The sequence below is a fragment of the Rana temporaria genome, chromosome 13 (genome assembly GCF_905171775.1).
Source record: "Rana temporaria chromosome 13, aRanTem1.1, whole genome shotgun sequence".
Classification (NCBI taxonomy): Eukaryota; Metazoa; Chordata; class Amphibia; order Anura; family Ranidae; genus Rana; species Rana temporaria.
Genome location: NC_053501.1, coordinates 9,519,519 through 9,537,921, shown reverse-complemented (window position 1 = coordinate 9,537,921; position 18,403 = coordinate 9,519,519). Strand labels below are relative to the sequence as shown.

At 46.1% G+C, this 18,403-nt stretch overlaps 1 protein-coding gene across 4 annotated transcripts in view; it reads right to left on the bottom strand.

Moving 5' to 3' along the window:
* The window catches only part of DGLUCY (D-glutamate cyclase), a 41,099-nt gene that overhangs the window by 13,991 nt on the left and 8,705 nt on the right, over positions 1-18,403 (bottom strand). For all 4 annotated transcript variants that reach the window (XR_005744844.1, XM_040333940.1, XM_040333939.1 and 1 more), the window contains exons 3-8: positions 14,563-14,716; positions 11,977-12,175; positions 8,761-8,911; positions 6,923-7,045; positions 3,382-3,579; positions 1,906-2,166 (exon numbers count right to left, since the gene is read on the bottom strand). Coding sequence is in view for 3 of the 4 variants with exons in the window: in XM_040333940.1 (XP_040189874.1) it covers positions 1,906-2,166; positions 3,382-3,579; positions 6,923-7,045; positions 8,761-8,911; positions 11,977-12,175; positions 14,563-14,716 (1,086 nt within the window). In the remaining variant the exon portion in view is untranslated. The remainder of the gene's footprint in view (positions 1-1,905; positions 2,167-3,381; positions 3,580-6,922; positions 7,046-8,760; positions 8,912-11,976; positions 12,176-14,562; positions 14,717-18,403) is intronic.

The window sequence follows — 18,403 nt, the reverse complement described above, 5'->3', positions numbered from 1 at the left end:
GTGATCTGTCTATCAAAGTGCCCGGACAAGGGGGAGGGGATATGACGTCGCACGGCGGGGAACACACAGCTATTCAAATGAAAGCTGTTATGTTCCCTGAGCGCCGAACAACTAGACGGCGGCAGCAGCTCTCCTCCAGTGGCATGTTATACATACCCGAGGACTGCTCTGCTCTCCGCCTCCTCTCCGCCTTCCTCTCCGCCTTCCTCTCCGCCTTCCTCTCTGTCTCCTCTCCGACCGCTCCCCGCCCCCACTCAGAGGAAAAAAAAATAAAGTATCGGGGGAAGCATTTGCGCGAGTACAAGTACTCGCGCAAATGCTCAGTATCGGTCCCGATACAGATACTAGTATCGGGACAACCCTAATATAAACCATGTTAACTAATATATAGAAGAAAAAATAAATAATAATAAAATATATATATATATATATATATATATATATATATATATATATATATATATATATATATTACACACACACACATACATATATATATACACACACACACACACACACACACACACACATACATACACACACACACACACCCGTAAAAATGAAGGTAAAGCTTTACTGCCGACGTCACCACGCCTCAGTGTGACAGCGGCCCAAGATTTTTTTTTTAGGTGTATATGATGAAAGAGATAAACAATAAAGTCAAATGAATATAGAACTATTGCTTTGCAGGGTTTTATTTATTTTTTTAGAAGGGCTCTGTAATTTCCCCTAAGGCCAAACAGCTGTAATTTTACTTATTTCTAGGCAGTGAAGATCCGCTTTAAAGGGGTTGTAAAGGTACAATTTTTTTTCCTAAATAGCTTCCTTTCCCTTAGTGCAGTCCTCCTTCACTTACCTCATCCTTCCATTTTGCTTTTAAATGTCCTTATTTCTTCTGAGAAATCCTCACTTCCTGTTCAGGACGCCCACTAACACACAGCTCCTTTCTCTATCTGCAACGTAGAGAGCGTCCTGACTCTCCTGTTGTCCAAGGGAGGGGGCGAACACAACACTTCACACCAGGGAGAAAGCCTTGCATTACTGTGTGGAGTTACAGACAGAAGAACAGGAAGTAAGGATTTCTCAGAAGAAATAAGGACATTTAAAAGCAAAATGGAAGGATGAGGTAAGTGAAGGAGGACTGCACTAAGGTAAAGGAAGATATTTAGGAAAAAAAATTGTACCTTTACAACCCCTTTAAGCACTTCCCACTAGAAAAGCAGCACTTCTAGGGGCATTTATCATGCATTCTTTTGAAGCTTTTCAAAGCTTCAAAAATACAACAAAAACATGTAAAAAAATGCTACAGGCGCATTCATTAGAATTGCTTCATTCTTCATAATCAGCACACATATGAAGAAGCTCTAAAACTAAATACCGTATTTATCGCGGTATAACGCGCTCCCGCGTATACCGCACACCCCTAAAGTTGTCCTGTAAAAAAAAAATGTTATATGATTTTATTACTTACAGTTTTGGTGTCTTCCCAGCGTCCATCGTCCGGTCCGGCGTCCGTCTGCGGCCTCGATGGTGTCCTCCCGGCTTCTCCAGCGCGCGCCTCAAGTCCCCGCTTCCCACGCTCAGTTCGAACGCCTCCGCCAACATATACCGAGTGCAGTACACTCGGGTACATTCGGCAAGGCTCGGCTTCGCTCACGCTCTGTGACGTTTATGCGTGAGCACGAGCGAAGCTGAGACTAGCCGAATGTACCCGAGTGTACTGCACTTGGTATATGTCGGCGCAGGATTTCAAACTGAGCGCGAGAAGCGGCTATCGGCGTATATCACGCACCCACGATTTTCCCCTTATTTTAAGGGGAAAATAGTGCGCGATATACGCCGATAAATACGGTAATATAAGTGACTTTGGACAAAGAGATAATTTGGACAAAAGCAAAAACCAACCTTGCTCTACGGCCTTCTCTATGATGCTCCTGTTCAAATCAATGGCACGCTCATCTGTTACGATGGCAACCTTCTTCCCCAGAGCCTGCAGCATGGCCGCCATTGCGATTGCCCCGGGTGGTCCGTCGTTCTCCTCTGGAGGCTGGTGCTGGAAGTGGGTGGGGAAGCCGGTGGTTATGAGGATGGATTTGGCATGAGATAGAGACAAACAAGACTTCAGGAGCTCATCCCGGACAAGAAGGTTCTTTATTCCCCGGTCACCTGGAGCAAATGAAAGTATTAAATTAAGGGTAAGATCTTGTATTGAAATGAAAATGTGTTTTGTGATTAATTAATGCTTAGGTTTTTGTCTTTTAACCGCTTGCCGACCAGCCGCCGCAGTTTTACGGCGGCAGACCAGTTTGGCTGCGCAAAATCACGTAATATTGTGTGATTTTGCATTTCCGCCACTAGGGGTACGCGCGCGCGCCCCCTGCTCGCCCCTGGTACGCGGGCGCGATCGTCCCCGGGCACCCGCGATCGCTCGTTACAGAGCTAGAACCGGTAGCTGTGTGTTTAAACACACAGCTCCCGGTCCTGTCAGGGGGGAGAAATGACTGATCGCATGTTCATACAATGTATAAACAGCGATCAGTCATTTCCCCTAGTGAGTCCCACCCCCCCTTCAGTTAGAACACACCCAGGGAACATAATTAACCCCTTCCCCGCCCCCCTAGTGTTAACCCCTTCCCTGCCGGTGACATTTTTACAGTAATCCAATGCATTTTTATAGCACTGATCGCTATAAAAATGCCAATCGTCCCAAAAATGTGTCAAAAGTGTCCGCCATAAGGTCGCAGTACCGATAAAAAAGGCTGATCGCCGCCATTACTAGTAAAAAAAAAAAAATATTAATAAAAATGTCATAAAACTATCCCCTATTTTGTAGACGCTATAACTTTTGCGCAAACCAATCAATAAACGCTTATTGCGAAAAAAAAATTACGAAAAAAATGAAGAAGAATAAGTATCGGCCTAAACTGAGGAAAAAAAAAAAATGTAATATATTTTTGGGGGATATTTCTTATAGCAAAAAATATTATTTATTTTTCAAAATTGTCGCTCTATTTTTGTTTATAGCGCACATAGCTGGCCACAAATGCGAAATAATCTACATAGGTGTCCCGGTCCGCTGATGGTAGCAATTCAGGGCCGCTGGAAGTGCTCACAGGGCTGAAGGAGAAGGTCCAGGACCCCGTGGATATAGGGCAGAAGTGATGCCAGCTTGGGGGCAGACCGCCTCCAGCCCTGTGAGCATCTCCAGCGGCCCTGATTTGCTACCATCTGCGGACCGCGACACCGATGAAGATTATTTTGCATGCCTATTTACCAAGAATGGTGACAGAACTGCTTTTGGCTTTACCGTACTTTGACAAAGTTAGTTCCTGCTCTTCTTTTTAAATCTTTTGTGTTTATGACGATCATTGCGGCGTTTACCTGGATCCACTCCAATGATTTTCTCCAGCGCTCGGATCTTGTCTGCTGCCCGCTGTGACACCAGGCTGTACTGTAGGGGATCAGAGGAGATCTGGACGACCAGGGGGGTCTGGACGGAGTCGGACTCTGGTGCCTCCTCATTCTTTATGTCTGTGATGAACATGCAGCCAGGAGAATGTGTGAATGCCAGGGGAGATTCTGAGACAGAGACAAAGGAAAACATCAGAATGTAAAGATCGGATCGTTACAATGATACACACTGACATAGAAGATCAGCTGAATGGTTGGAAGTGAGAAGATACAATGATGAGCTCGCTATTTATAAAATTCAAGAGAATCAAAAAAGAGTTCTTTGCCCCCCCAAATTGGCCGATTAAGATAGACCCGCATCTTTTTATTTATTTTTTCAAATTCTAATAATTTTTATTGAAATGTATTTTATAAGAGAAAGGTATAAACCATGTTGTATCAGTCATACATCTCCACAAACTTACAAAATACTAAAAATAAAATGACATATGGTAGAGGAAATCTGGGTCTACTGAAGTTCATTGTTGCGGTCAGCCTAACCACATTCACAAATACTTAGATTCACGTAGGGCGGCGTATGTTTGAGCCGGCGTAGCGTATCGTATTTAGGCTACGCCGCCGCAAGTTAGAGAGGCAAGTGCTGTATTCACAAAGCACTTGCGTCCTAAGTTACGGCGGCGTAGCGTAAAATGTGCCGGTGTAAGCGCGCCTAATTCAAATTGGGAAGAGGTGGGCGTGTTTTATAATAATAAGGCATGACCCCACGTAATTGAAGTTTTGAACGTACGGCGCATGCGCCGTCCGTGGACGTAACCCAGTGCGCATGCTCCAAATTACGCCGCAAAGACTCATTGGTTTCGACGTGAACGTAAATTACGGTCAGCCCCATTCACGGACGACTTAGGCCCCGTACACACGACCAAACATGTATGCTGAAACTGGTCCGCGGGCCAGTTTCAGCATACATGTTTGGTCGTGTGTAGGCGCGAGCGGGCCGAATTCCAGCAAACATTTGCCCGCCGGGCCTTTTCCCAGCGGGCAAATATTCCTGGACGTGTTTTAAAACCGTCCGCTGGAATCCTGCCCGCTCGGACATGAACGGTCGTCAGTACAGACCTACCGTACATGTCCGAGCGCCCGCCGTCCCTCGCATGCGTCGAATGACTTCAACGCATGCGTGGAAGCCTTTAAATGGCAGGCCCGCCCACGTCTACGCGTCATCGTCGCGGCGACGACGCGGACACGCCCCGCGTATTATTTACGCGCAGACTTCTGTACGATGGTTAGTACAACCATCGTACAGAAGCCCTCTGGCAGGCATGTACGGTGAAAACAGTCCGACGGACCGCTTTCATCGTACATGTTTGCTCGTGTGTACCGGGCCTTACGCAAACGGCGTAAAAATTTCAAAATTTCAAAATTCGACGCGGTTCCGACGTCCATACTTAACATTGGCTGCGCCATCTTTTTGGTGGTTTATCTTTACGCCTGAAAACGCCTTACGTAAACGGCGTATCTTTACTGCGACGGGCAAGCGTACGTTCGTGAATAGGCGTATCTCGCTGATTTACGCATTCTAGGCGTAAATCAGCTTACACGCCCCTAGCGGCCAGCGTAAACAGACAGCTAAGATACGACGGCGCCGGCGGTCGTATCTTAGCAACATTTAAGCGTATCTCAATTTGAGAATACGCTTAAATATACGACGGCGCAGATTCGGAGTTATGACGCCGTATCTACTGATACGCCGGCGTATCGCTCCCTGAATCTGGCTAAAAGACTACAAAATCTTGCCACCACGGTACATTTCAAGATAGCTGCTTTGCTTAACAGTAAACCACCAAGGCACAATGTGAACTACACATCGGAGTCTTAACAGAAGACATCGACATACTAAATACTCACTCACACAGTCTTGTGCACTGGCATAATGTATGGTTCCTGATAGGGTGGCACCGATACCAGTATTGGTGCCGATACTAAGCATTTGCACAAGTATTAGTACTCGTGCAAATGCTCAGTTACCTGAAACCAATAATTCCAGGCTCGGTTCTTTCAGCTGGCAGCAGGATTCTCCTACTGACAGCTGAAATGGAAAAAAAAAAAACGTAAATTATCGGTTGTTAAAGCGGAGGTTCACCCTAAAAAACATCTATATACCATTACATGCAGCATACTTCCGACAGCTACAGTATGCTGGTATTTTTTTTTTTTTCGCTGTACATACCGTTGTAAGTTGCTCAAAGTCACGCTGAAGTCACCTCTATGTCACACTGTAATTTGGGTTGCCCCTGTGTGAACCGGCACTTACTCAGTTCATTCATATTTTTTACACCTTTAACATATATTTACACTTTTCACACTGAAAAAAGCACAAAATTAAAACAAAATAAAATGTATTTAAATTTGTAAATAACTTTTCAAAGCGTTGTACCATTGCTGACAGCTGAAGTGTGGAGAAAACAGTTGCTGCAGGTATCGTTGTTGTTGCAAATTTTTATGTTACATGGTACTTGCGCAGCAATTTTTTTTACGCGTTTTTTCGAAGTTTCATGAATAAAAAAAAAAAAACACTAACGTTAGCTCGATTTTTTTTTTTTAATGTGAAAGATGATGTTACTGTGAGTAAATAGATACCTATTACACTTTAAAATTGCGCACACCTGTGGAATGGCGCCAAACTTCATTACTTATAAATCTCCATAGGCGACGCTTTATATTTTTTTACAGGTTACATGTTTAGAGTTACAGAGGAGGTCTAGTGCTAGAATTATTGTTCTCACTCTAATGATCACGGCGTATGTAACCTGTGCATATCTGGCTCTGATACTAGCCAGTGCCTCCCCAGCCACTCACCTCACCGCATGTCCCCTGGATTCTGTGTGCCTGTTGCTTGGTTGTTACGGACTCTTGTCCATCTAACCATGCATCCGAGATCCTGCATCTGCCATCTGGCCTAGTGCTCTGTCTTCAGTTCCACTTTTTCTACAAGATATCCCAACATGCAGGGGCGGACTGACCATTGGGACTCTCGGGCACTGCCCGAGGGCCCCATGCCACTAGGGGGCCCCATCAGGGTTGCCAGGCTCGATAAAACCAGGGACAGTATGTAAAAATCTTTGTTTTTTTTTACATCTGTCCCTGATATGTCCAAAACCGACATGCTTTTGATGTGAAAATCCTGAGATTTTAGGTGCCCTGCCTATGCAATGCCTCCTGGCGTGGAGGCCATCTGTAAGCCCGGGGGCCCCATTATCTTCTATTGCCCGGGGGCCCCATTATCTTCTATTGCCCGGGGGCCCCATTAGTTGTCAGTCCACCCCTGCCAACATGGATCTCCTACAGGCACCTGTGCCACTCTGTGCCCTGTTATACCCTATCATCACCCCCCCAAGAGAAACTGGACAAGAGGTGTAAGGGAAGAACTCTCATCAACCTGGGCTCAACCAGGTACGTGACCACTACATAAAGAAACAAACTGTATAATATATGAGAATACCGTGACACGTACTGCAGCTTATGACCGCTTCCACACCAGTGACACCGCAAGCCCAGAAGACGGGGACATCCTCAGGCTGAGCCTCTACTGGATCACCATAATCTGTTTTCTGAAGATCCTTTATACCCAGGAGATCTAGAAATAGACATGCACGAGAACAGGTCAGGACATTTGGATATTATAAAAACTATAAGAATACAGCTTTAATATAATAAAACCAGATTTAATACAATCTGGGTAAATGATTAGTTAATTAGCTCATGTTAATTTATGTTCTGGTTACCTCCTCTTTAAACTGTATATAAGATTGTATTCTTGGTTCTATTAAACATTCCATGTTCAGCACACAAACAAGTCTCGACTCGTTGTGTGTTGAGGGCAGCTGGAATATCTGATATCTATATCCAGACTGATAGGAAGCGGTATATGACGGAAACACTCAATCGGAGTGTGGGACGTTCTGTTACAGTAATGTTATGCTAAAGCTCAATAGTTCTGGCAGCAGCAGTGTGATATTGCTGTTAACACAGGCAGGAGTTTCAGCTGGGGAAACCAATGCCCATGAACAGCTGGGAAAGGGGTATGAAGGGAAGTGTACTACTTTCTTTTAGAATTAATTTTTTTTTTACATGTAGAATATAATGGTTTTGGATTAATTTTATTTTATGTATTTACTTTTTTTATTTCATATGAATGCACATAAAAAAAAAAATCCTAGTTTTACAAATAAACATTTTATACATGACAAAGGAATCCCAGAGCACTCGGAGATAGTTCAAGAGATAGCACTAATAAAGAACCTTGCTTTGCCGCTCTGTTTGTCCGATTGAAACCAACGGATAGGGAAGAAGACACTGCACAGATGACTCATTGGTGCCCCATGAACATGAAACAGGCTCCTCTCAGCACACCAATAAAAATACAATGCCGATGTTGTGAAAAAGAAGAATAAAGCTTCTGCTGACTAAACAGAAAATTATATCAAAGTAATGTGTAATATTTAAAATTTAGATGACAAAAAAAAAAAAACATTTTATAGTAGCCCTGACCATAAAAGACAAATACTTAGATTCACATGGACCGCCCTAACTTTGCGGCGGCGTAGTGTATCGTGTTTACACTACGCCGCCGTAAGTTAGCGAGGCAAGTACATGATTCACAAAGTACTTGCCTGCTAAGTTACGGCGGCGTAGCATAAATCGGGCGGGCGTAAGCGCGGCTAATTCAAATTCGGCTGAGGGGGCGTGTTTTATGTTAATGGAGGGTGACCCGACGTGATTGACGTATTTTACGAACGGCGCATGCGCCGTCCGTGTACATAGTGTTCCCAGTGTGCATTGCGGCAAAGTACGCCGCATGGTCGTATTGGTTTCAACGTGGACGTAAATTACGTCCAGCCCTATTCACGGACGACTTACGCAAACAACGTAAAATTTTCAAATTTCGACGTGGGAACGACGGCCGTACTTAACATTGACTAGTCCAGCTATTTGATGTGCGTTACGTAAACGGCGTATCTTTACTGCGTCGGGCAAGCGTACGTTCGTGAATCGGCGTATCTACTCATTTACATATTCTAGGCCGACCGCAATGGAAGCGCCACCTAGCGGTCAGCCTAAAAAGTAAACTTTAGGATACGACGGTGTAAGACACTTATGCCGCTCGTATCTGAGCCTAATTTAAGCGTATCTGGTTACCAGAATATGCTTAAATTTGCGTTGGCGCAGATTCAGACTTAGGCTGGCATATCTACTGATACGCCAGCCTAAGTCTTTCTGAATCCACCTAAAAGATTGAACATACGTATAATACTACTTCAAACCACTAAAACCAAACCTCAAGCCACTGACCTGGGGAGCCGATATGGATAGGGGCCCCATGATACTGTTTCATAGGATGCGTTGCTATCGCTGCTGTATCCAATTTGGCCTGAGGAATCGGCCGCATGGTGACCACTAGATTGCAGGAGAAGTTGCCCACCTCGTGGCAGGGGATGGCTGTCTTCAAAAGAGAAACAACAATTCACACAGAGACTAAAGGGATGGAACTCAATGAGAATGCATCATTCACACACTCTTAGAGCCCTGTCAGTAAACAGGGCCCCACCTGAAAACACTGCCTCTTCAGGGATGTGCAGTCAGGGGAGGCAGGTAAGGCAGAGCCTCACCTGCCATAAACATCAAAAGAAAAAACCCCACCACTGGTCAAAATTTGGGGCTCCTATCATCTATGGCTCCTTGCTGTCAGGAAGGGCATGCCAACATCCAAGATGGCGGCCGTAGAAGACGGCCAGTGACTCCTGTTCCTGTGAGAGTGCAGTTAGCACGCATGCGCGCGCCCGCGTGCCGCGGCGTGCACCCCTTGATCGTTTGGCGCCAGACAGGCCATTTAAACTGGGCCACTTCCCAGACTCAAGTGGTGACCGTTCTACAGCGTTTGGTGTATCCTGATCCTGGTATCCGATTCCTGTTTCCCGACCCGGCTTGTCTCCGACACGCCTGCCTTCTACCTGCATCTGACCCGGCTTGTTTGACCTTGCTCCTGTCTGCCGCTCCTGCTACCTCGCTGCCAGCCCAATACCGACCCGGCCTGCACCTTGACTCCGCTCCTGCCTCCGCTTTAGTTCCTGACGTGCCCGCCAGTGTACGAACCGGCCTACATTTTATGTTACATGGTATTTGTGCTTTATGTTTTTTTTTAAAGAAACTTGTCCCTTTAACCACTTGCCGACCGCCGATATACGTCGGCAGAATGGCACAGCTGTGCATATTGGCGTACAGGTACGTCCCCTTTAATATGCGCAGCCGTGGGTCGCACAAGCGCCGTTGCCGGCGCGCTCGCGACCCGGTCAGGTACTCCGTGACTGGACCCGCGGATCCGATCGCCGCCAGTGTCCCGCGATTGGGTCACAGAGCTGAAGAACGGGGAGAGGTAAGTGTAAATAAAAACCTCTCCCCGTGCTTCCTAGTCAAACTGTCACTAATCCTCTGTTCCCTGTCATAGGGAACGACGATCAGTGACCTCACACGCCAAACCACGCCCCCACACAGTGAGAATCACTCCCTTAGGCCCCTTTCTCACTGGGGCATTTTTCAAGCGTTATTTGAGCGTTATTCGAGCGAAGCCTCATCTGTAATCCCAATGTGCTGGTAAAGCACCGCTAAGACCCTAACGTTTTAGGGCGTTTTTGCAGTGCCTCAGTGTGAAAGGGTAAGGCGTTTTTACAGCGCTTTCAATTCATTTCAATGGAGAGGGGTGTATTTGGAGCGTTTTTTTTAGCGCCCAAAAGCTGCTCCAAAGATGCTGCTTGCAGGACTCAGTGTGAAAGGGTCCATTGAGATGCATGGAGAGCGTTTCAATAGCGCTATCTTTAACGCTAAAACGCTGTAAAACCGCTTCAGTGTGAAAGGGGTCTTAGGGCACACTTAACCCCTTCAGCGCCCCCTACAGGTTAACCCCTGCACTGCCAGTGTCATTTTCACAGTAATCGGTGCATTTTTATAGAACTGATGGCTGTAAAAATTACAATGGTCCCAAAATAGTGTCAAAAGTGTCAGCCATAATGTTGCAGTCACGATAAAAATCGCTGATCGACCTATCTTTAGTGGTTTGTTCTGCATATTTTGCTCCAGTTGTATAGCCGGCAATTCTGCTTGTCCTTCCTAGTGCTGCCTCTCCATAATGTTTTATGTCCTTTTATGGTTTTTTTTGTCCCTTTTTTGCCTGGAAAATGTTGAAAATCAATAAAATTTTACAAGTAAAAAAAATAATAATAAAAAAAATGCCATAAAACTATCCCCTATTTTGCAGATGCTATAACTTTTGCGCAAGCCCATCAATAAACGCTTATTGCGATTTTCTTTTACGAAAAATTTGTAGAAGAATACGTATCGGCCTAAACTGAGGATTTTTTTATATATATATATATATATATATATATATATATATATATATATATATATATATATATTTTTTTTTGGGAGATATTTATTATAGCTAAAAGTAAAAAAAATCTTGCATTTTTTTCAAAATTGTCGCTCTATTTTTGTTTATAGCGCAAAAAATAATCACCAAATAAATATCACCAAATACCACCAAAAGAAAGCTCTATTTGTGGGAAAAAAAAGGACGTCAATTTTGTTTGGGAGCCACGTCGCACGACCGCACAATTGTCAGTTAAAGCGACGCAGTGCCGAATCGCAAAAAGGGGCTTTTAGCAACAAAATGGTCCGGGTCTTAAAGCGGGAGTTCATTCCAATTTTTTTTTTTAACATTAGATTGAGGCCCGTTTTGTCAAGGGGAATCGGGTGTTTTTTTTTTTTAAAATCGAAGCAGTACTTACCGTTTTAGAGAGCGATCTTCTCCGCCGCTTCCGGGTATGGTCTTCGGGACTGGGCGTTCCTATTTGACAGGCTTCCGACGGTCGCATACATCGCGTCACGAGTAGCCGAAAGAAGCCGAACGTCGGAGCGGCTCTATACGGCGCCTGCACACCGGCGTTCGGCTACTTTCGGAAAATCGTGACTCGATGTATGCGACCGTCGGAAGCCTGTCAATCAAATAGGAACGCCCAGTCCCGAAGACCATACCCGGAAGCGGCGGAGAAGATTGCTCTCTAAAACGGTAAGTACTGCTTCGATTGTAAAAAAAAACTACCCGATCCCCCTTGACAAAACGAGCCTCAATCTAATGTTAAAATAAAAGTTTTTTGGGTGAACCTCCACTTTAAGTGGTTAAAAAACAATAAAAAAATAAAGTTAGCCTGATTTTTTTTGTATAATGTGAAAGATGATATTATGCCGAGTAAATAGATACCTAACATGTCATTTTTTAAAATTGCGCACACTCGTGGAATGGCGCCAAATTTCAGTACTTAAAAATCTCCATAGGTGATGCTTTAACATTTTTTACCGGTTACATGTTTGGAGTTACAGAGGAGGTCTAGTGCTAGAATTATTGCTCTCACTCCAATGATCGAGGCATATGTAACCTGTGTGTATCTGGCTCTGATACCAGCCAGTGCCTCACCAGCCACTCACCTCACCCTACATCCCTGCGCCTCTTACCTTGTACATGCTCACATTACGCCCCTGCTCTACATTCCTCACAGGTACCCCGAGTTTTTGCATGGCGCTTTCGAAAGAGAAGCTGCAGCCCAGATAAAACGTCACCATGTCCTTCAACTGCTCTGAGTAGTTCTCAAGGCTGGCGAGACTTCCCGCGAAGGTGCCATTTTCATATCTCTGATACAGGAGGCAGTCCGTCCTACAACAAAACCCAGCAAGCTTCAGATATTACTTCAGAGACCATCACATTCGAATTACAACCTGCTCCAGGTTAGAGAGAAATATAAGATGAGGGCTATGCGGCATGTGAATCCTTGCCAAAAAAAAAAGCTAAGCTGGGAAAGTCTTTGTTAACCACTTAACCCCACGGACCATATTGCTGGTTAAAGATCAGAGCACTTTTTGCGATTCGGCACTGCGTCGCTTTAACTGACAATTGCGCGGTCGCGCGACGTGGCTCCCAAACAAAATTGGCGTCCTTTTTCCCCACAAATAGAGCTTTCTTTTGGTGGAATTTGATCACCTCTGCGGTTTTTAGTTTTTGCGCTATAAACAAAAATAGTGCGACAATTTTGAAAAAAAATGAATATTTTTTACTTTTTGCTATATTAAATATCACCCAAAAATATATAAAAAAAAACATTTTTTTTCCTCAGTTTAGGCCGATTCGTATTCTTCTACAAAAAACAAAAAACAAAAATTGCAATAAGCGTTTATTGATTGGTTTGCGCAAAAAGTTATAGCGTTTACAAAATATGGGGTAGTTTTATGGCATTTTTAGTACTAATTTGTTTTTACTAGTAATGGCGGCGATCAGCGACTTTTTTTCGGTACTGCGACATTATGGCGGACACTTTTGACACATTTTTGGGACCATTGGCATTTTTATAGTGATTAGTGCATTGGATTACTATAATAAGGCCACTGGCAGGGAAGGGATTAGCACTAGGGGGCGGGGAAGGGGTTAAGCATGTTCCCTGGGTGTGTTCTAACTGTAGGGGGGGTGGCCTCACTAGGGGAAAAGACTGATCGCTGTTCATACATTGTATGAACAGAAGATCAGCATTTCTCTCCCTGACAGGACCGGGAGCTGTGTGTTTCCACACACAGCTCCCAGTCCCCGCTCTGTAACGAGCGATCGTGGGTGCCCGGCGGCGATCGCGCAAGGTGACGTATAGCTACGTGCTCTCGCCCAGCAGAGCCGACCTGCCGCCATAGAACTGCGGCGGCTGGTCGGCAAGCAGTTAAAGAGGAGTTCCGCCTGAAAAAAAAAAAATTTAAAGTCAACAGCTACAAATACTGTAGCCGCTGACTTTTAATATATGGACACTTACCTGTCCCAGGAGCTCGCTATGTCGACACCCCAGCCGATTTTCAGGTCGGCTGTCCGGAGCAGCCGGCACCATTCATCGTAAGGGAAACCAGCAGTGAAGCCTTTCGGTCACCTACTGAGCATGCGCAAAGTGTGCTGCGCTTTCTAACTGGCCGGGCGGCAGAGGAAGGAGGAGGGGGGCGAACTTCTGAGGGACAGTGCCGCGTCGCTGTCTCCCGAAAGTGGGGAAGGGTACCTGTTTTTTCATTACCCCCCTCCCCCCTGAAAGGTGCCAAAGGTGGCACCGGATTGGGGAGGGGGGGGGGGGAGCAGATAAGCGGAAGTTCTACTTTTGGGTGGAACTCCGCTTTAAAGAAGACCTTTGGAAGCAGTGCCAAAAAAAGGCAAGCAGAGGGCAAAGTACAAATCATCAGTATTGCCTGTATGTTCCCTGTAGCTGATCCTTTCCTTATTACTGACTTGCAAGGTCTTGTTCTGCGCTGTGCCCTTGTATGGAGGGGCCATCTTGGTAGAGGCAGGGCTTTGCTTCCTCATACCAGAGCTGACCCCCTTATAACTGGTGGAACAATATTCAAGAAGCAGCAGTGGGAGAGGAGGGACAAAGCACATATTTACAGAATGAATGAAGCAGAAGCACCAATATCCTTGCACTGCAGGTCCACAGGTACAGCTTCCTCTCCACCAAGAACAGTGATCAGCACAGTAGTGGCATTATCTGATAAATGGAGGGGTATCTATAGAGGTAGAGCAAGCACAGAGAATGGATGAAGCAGAAGCAGGGAGATCCTTGCACTGCAGGTCCTCAGGTACAGCTTTCCTTTCAGCAAGAAAAACAGTGAGGCCCACAGTAGTGACATCATATGATGACTGGTGGGGTAATGATAGAGGTAGAGCAAGCTCAGATCCACTGAATCAGTAAAACAGAAGCAGGGGGATCATTGCACTGCAGGTCCTCAGGTACAGCTCCCTCTCCAGCAAGAATAGTGATCAGCACAGTAGTGACATCATCTGATGAATGGTGGAGTATTGATAGAGGTAGAGCAAGCACAGATCCACAAAATGAATGAAGCAGAAGCAGGGAGACCCTTGCACTGCAAGTCCTCAGGAACAGCTTCCTCTCCAGTAGAGAGAACAGTAATCAGCACAATAATGAAATCACCAAATATTAAGGTGTCCCCCAGCATGGTGAGGATCATTCATATGCAGAAGGAGATAAAGAATGGCACGGAAGACAAACATCCTTTCACACTTACCGTATATCTGACTCTGTGCTCAGTGGTGGACACTTCCATTCACCTGGGGCACTGCGATATAACAGAGGAAGGGGGCCACTGTTGGCTCGACAGAACTTTTCAAAATCATCAGCCAGTGATCTGTGCAGGATTACCACATTGGCTTGATTATAGCCTAGAAAAAAAATAAAATAAAAATAAATAAATAAGCAGTCAGTGTTGATGGGGTAATCCCTCCGGCAGTGCTACTGTGTTACTATACTGTGGCTCCCTGCCGGCAGAACACCATGAGTACTATAGCTGCCAGCAGTAATCGTATGCAAAAAAATCTGACAGGTCGGTTGTATTGAAGTTGATTGACTTCAGTACAACCAGTCTGCCCATAGATGGACCGAATCCCTGCTGACCCCGGCCAAGTTTCGATCCATCTATGGCCAATTTTATTGTCAAATTCCCCAACGCTGCAAAATTTGAACTGAGCACCTATGACCTAAAAGGAAAACCATAATGATTTTGGCTCCCTTTTTTTAATAAAAAAACAAAATAGATTTTAATCAGAAGAAAGTTTTACACATTAAGAGCCGGTTCACACAGGGGCAACACGACTTTCAGCACGACTTTGTGAGGCAACTTCAACACGACTTGAGCATGAATCACAACGCGACCACAACAGGACTTGAGGTCGCCTCCAGGAGGGGGGGAACTCCACGCCAAATTTTAAATAAAAAAACGGCATGGGTTCCCCCTCTAGGAGCATACCAGGCCCTTTGGTCTGGTATGGATTTCAAGGGGAACCCCCTACGCCGAAAAAACGGCGTGGGGGTTCCCCCCAAATCCATACCAGACCCTTATCCGAGCACGCAGCCCAGCCGGTCAGGAAAGGGGGTGGCCCCCCCACCCCAAAGCACCTTGTCCCCATGTTGATGGGGACAAGGGCCTCTTCCCGACAACCCTGGCCGTTGTTTGTCAGGGTCTGCGGGCAGGGGGCTTATCGGAATATGGGAGCCCCCTTTAATAAGGGGGCCCCCAGATCCCGGCCCCCCACCCTATGTGAATAACGTACCCCTACCCATTCACCTGGTGGTAGAAAAATGTCAATAAAAAAAAAAAACACTACACAGGTTTTTAAAGTAGTTTATTAGGCAGCTCCGGGGTTCTTCTGCCGGGCACCACCGCTGTCTTCTTTCAGCTCTTTCACCAGCGGCGGCCCGGTCTTCTCCCTTCTTCGGTGGGGTCTTCTTCCGACTTCTCCGCTCTCTTCTCCCGCTCTTTTTCTCTTCTGCCGGGCACCACTGATATTTTCTTTCAGCTCTTTCACCAGCGGGGGGCCCAGTCTTCTGCGTCGCCTTCTTGCCTTCTTCGATGTTGACTCGACGCTCCCTCCCCGCTGTAATGGCCGGTGTGCGGTGCGCAGTGATTTATATGGGCCTCTTATGACGTCACAGTCCCAGCATGCTCCGGGTGCCGACGTCACCACCCGGAGCATGCTGGGACTGTGACATCATAGGAGGCCTATATAAATCACTGCGCACCGCTTGTCACTCAAAAAGGAGCAGGAGCTTCTTTTGAGCGGCAGCATCACACGTCGCGATTTCCCGTGATTGGGGTGCCATTACGAAGTAATGGCATCGCACACGCATCCGGTGGATCGTGGCAAATTCCAGGTGTGAACGAAGCGTAAGTAATCAAAGGCACTCTACCCCAATATCCTATCAATAATCAAGTCTACTGCAGCCAATCCTGGTACATCAAGCCTACTGCCCCACCCCCCCCCCCCCCCCCAAACCCTCTTAAATTTAGTGGGTAAATAACCCATTCATGTCTTAAAGTAGTACCCATGTGGTCTAATCATCCCCTTTTTTAATTTTGAAGTTTATACATTACAAGCTGAGTTTTTTTTTTTTTACTCTATGTATACAATATTTGGTTTATAAATTAACATGTATTACATGAGCAAGGATTTCCAGAGCCCTACTGGTTATCCAAGGAGACATCATAGATGTAACTACCTTCATTGGGGTCTGCTCTCTCTGATTGAAACCTTGGATGGTGCCACCTGATATGAGAGGAATCTCTCAGCAGGCCTGAGCATACATATCAGCTTGAGCTACAGAACTCTATACAATAGGATTTGTACAACAAAGGAGGCCACAGCTGCATATCTGCTAGCGTGATAGCAGAACACACTTAAAATTTATATGCAATATTTAAATATTTGGATTTTCTTTTAGTCCTAACCATAATACAAGTTTATATACCCAGTATACAAAACATTACCATGTACAGTATAGTCACCAAGAAAAACATTAGGTGGACGGGGGGGGGGGGGCTAATCGTTCTATTTATATGAACCTGATTATTGAAATGCATAAACTCCCATTATTCCACATCCTCCCACCGGAAAGGTTCCTACATAAGAAGTCCATGATTACTCTGCAGGAGATGGTGCCGCTCTGTAGGGTAGTGAACGCTCTACTGATCACTCGTACATTGGACCCAGCCTGTGTGTCTTGTAATTATTTACTAAAAGACAGTCAAAGTTCACCCCTTTTTCACCACTTGTGATCTGTGCCAGTAAGGCCACCGTGACACTGCATGTCCGTCAGTGGCGGCTGGTGCTCAAAATTTTTGGGGGGGCGCAAACAAAAAAAAAAAAAAAAATACATAAATTGCAGCCACTGTGCCCATGAAATGCAGTCACTGTGCCCATGAAATGCAGCCACTGTGCCCATCAATTGCCGACACTGTGCCCATCAAACGCAGACACTGTGCCCATCAAACGCAGACACTGTGCAAATCAATTTTTGGGGGGGGCGCAAACAGACTAAAAAAAAAAAATACATCAATTGCAGCCACTGTGCCCATGAAATGCAGCCACTGTGCCCATCAATTGCTGACACTGTGCCCATCAATTGCCGACACTGTGCCCATCAACTGCCGACACTGTGCCCATCAATTGCCGACACTGTGCCCATCAACTGCCGACACTGTGCCCATCAACTGCCGACACTGTGCCCATCAATTGCCGACACTGTGCCCATCAATTGCCGACACTGTGTCCAACTGCCGACACTGTGCCCATCAAACGCAGCTACTGTGCCCATCAATTGCTGACACCGTGCCCATCAACTGCCGACACCGTGCCCATCAAAAGCAGACACTGTTCCCATCAATTGCCGACACTGTACCCATCAACTGCCGACACTGTACCCATCAACTGCCGACACTGTACCCATCAACTGCCGACACTGTGCCCATCAACTGCCGACACTGTGCCCATCAACTGCCGACACTGTGCCCATCAATTGCCGACACTGTGCCCATCAATTGCCGACACTGTGCCCATCAATTGCCGACACTGTGCCCATCAACTGCAGACACTGTGCCCATCAACTGCCGACACTGTGCCCATCAACTGCCGACACTGTGCCCATCAACTGCCGACACTGTGCCCATCAAACGCAGCTACTGTGCCCATAAATTGCTGACACCGTGCCCATCAACTGCCGACACTGTGCCCATCAACTGCCGACACTGTGCCCATCAAATACTGCCAGCGTGAATCCCCCCCTAGCCCGGCACTTACCTTGTCTCAGTGGGGCAGCGGATCACGGCAGCTTCTCGATATCTTCTCTCTCCCGCCCTCTCTTCCTGTCCTCTGCCATAATTGCACACCTGATAGGCGGCGTCCAATTACATTGCCTGTCATTTCAGCCAATTAAGTGACAGGTAACAGACCCGATTACCAGATTGGCTGAGAGGCGGTTTCACTGTTAGGAAAGCTTTCTTTTGGAGTCACTAGGCAGAGCAAGGATCGTCTCCATACCTCCTTGATCGCTGCGGGGAACCCCGCGATCGTCTC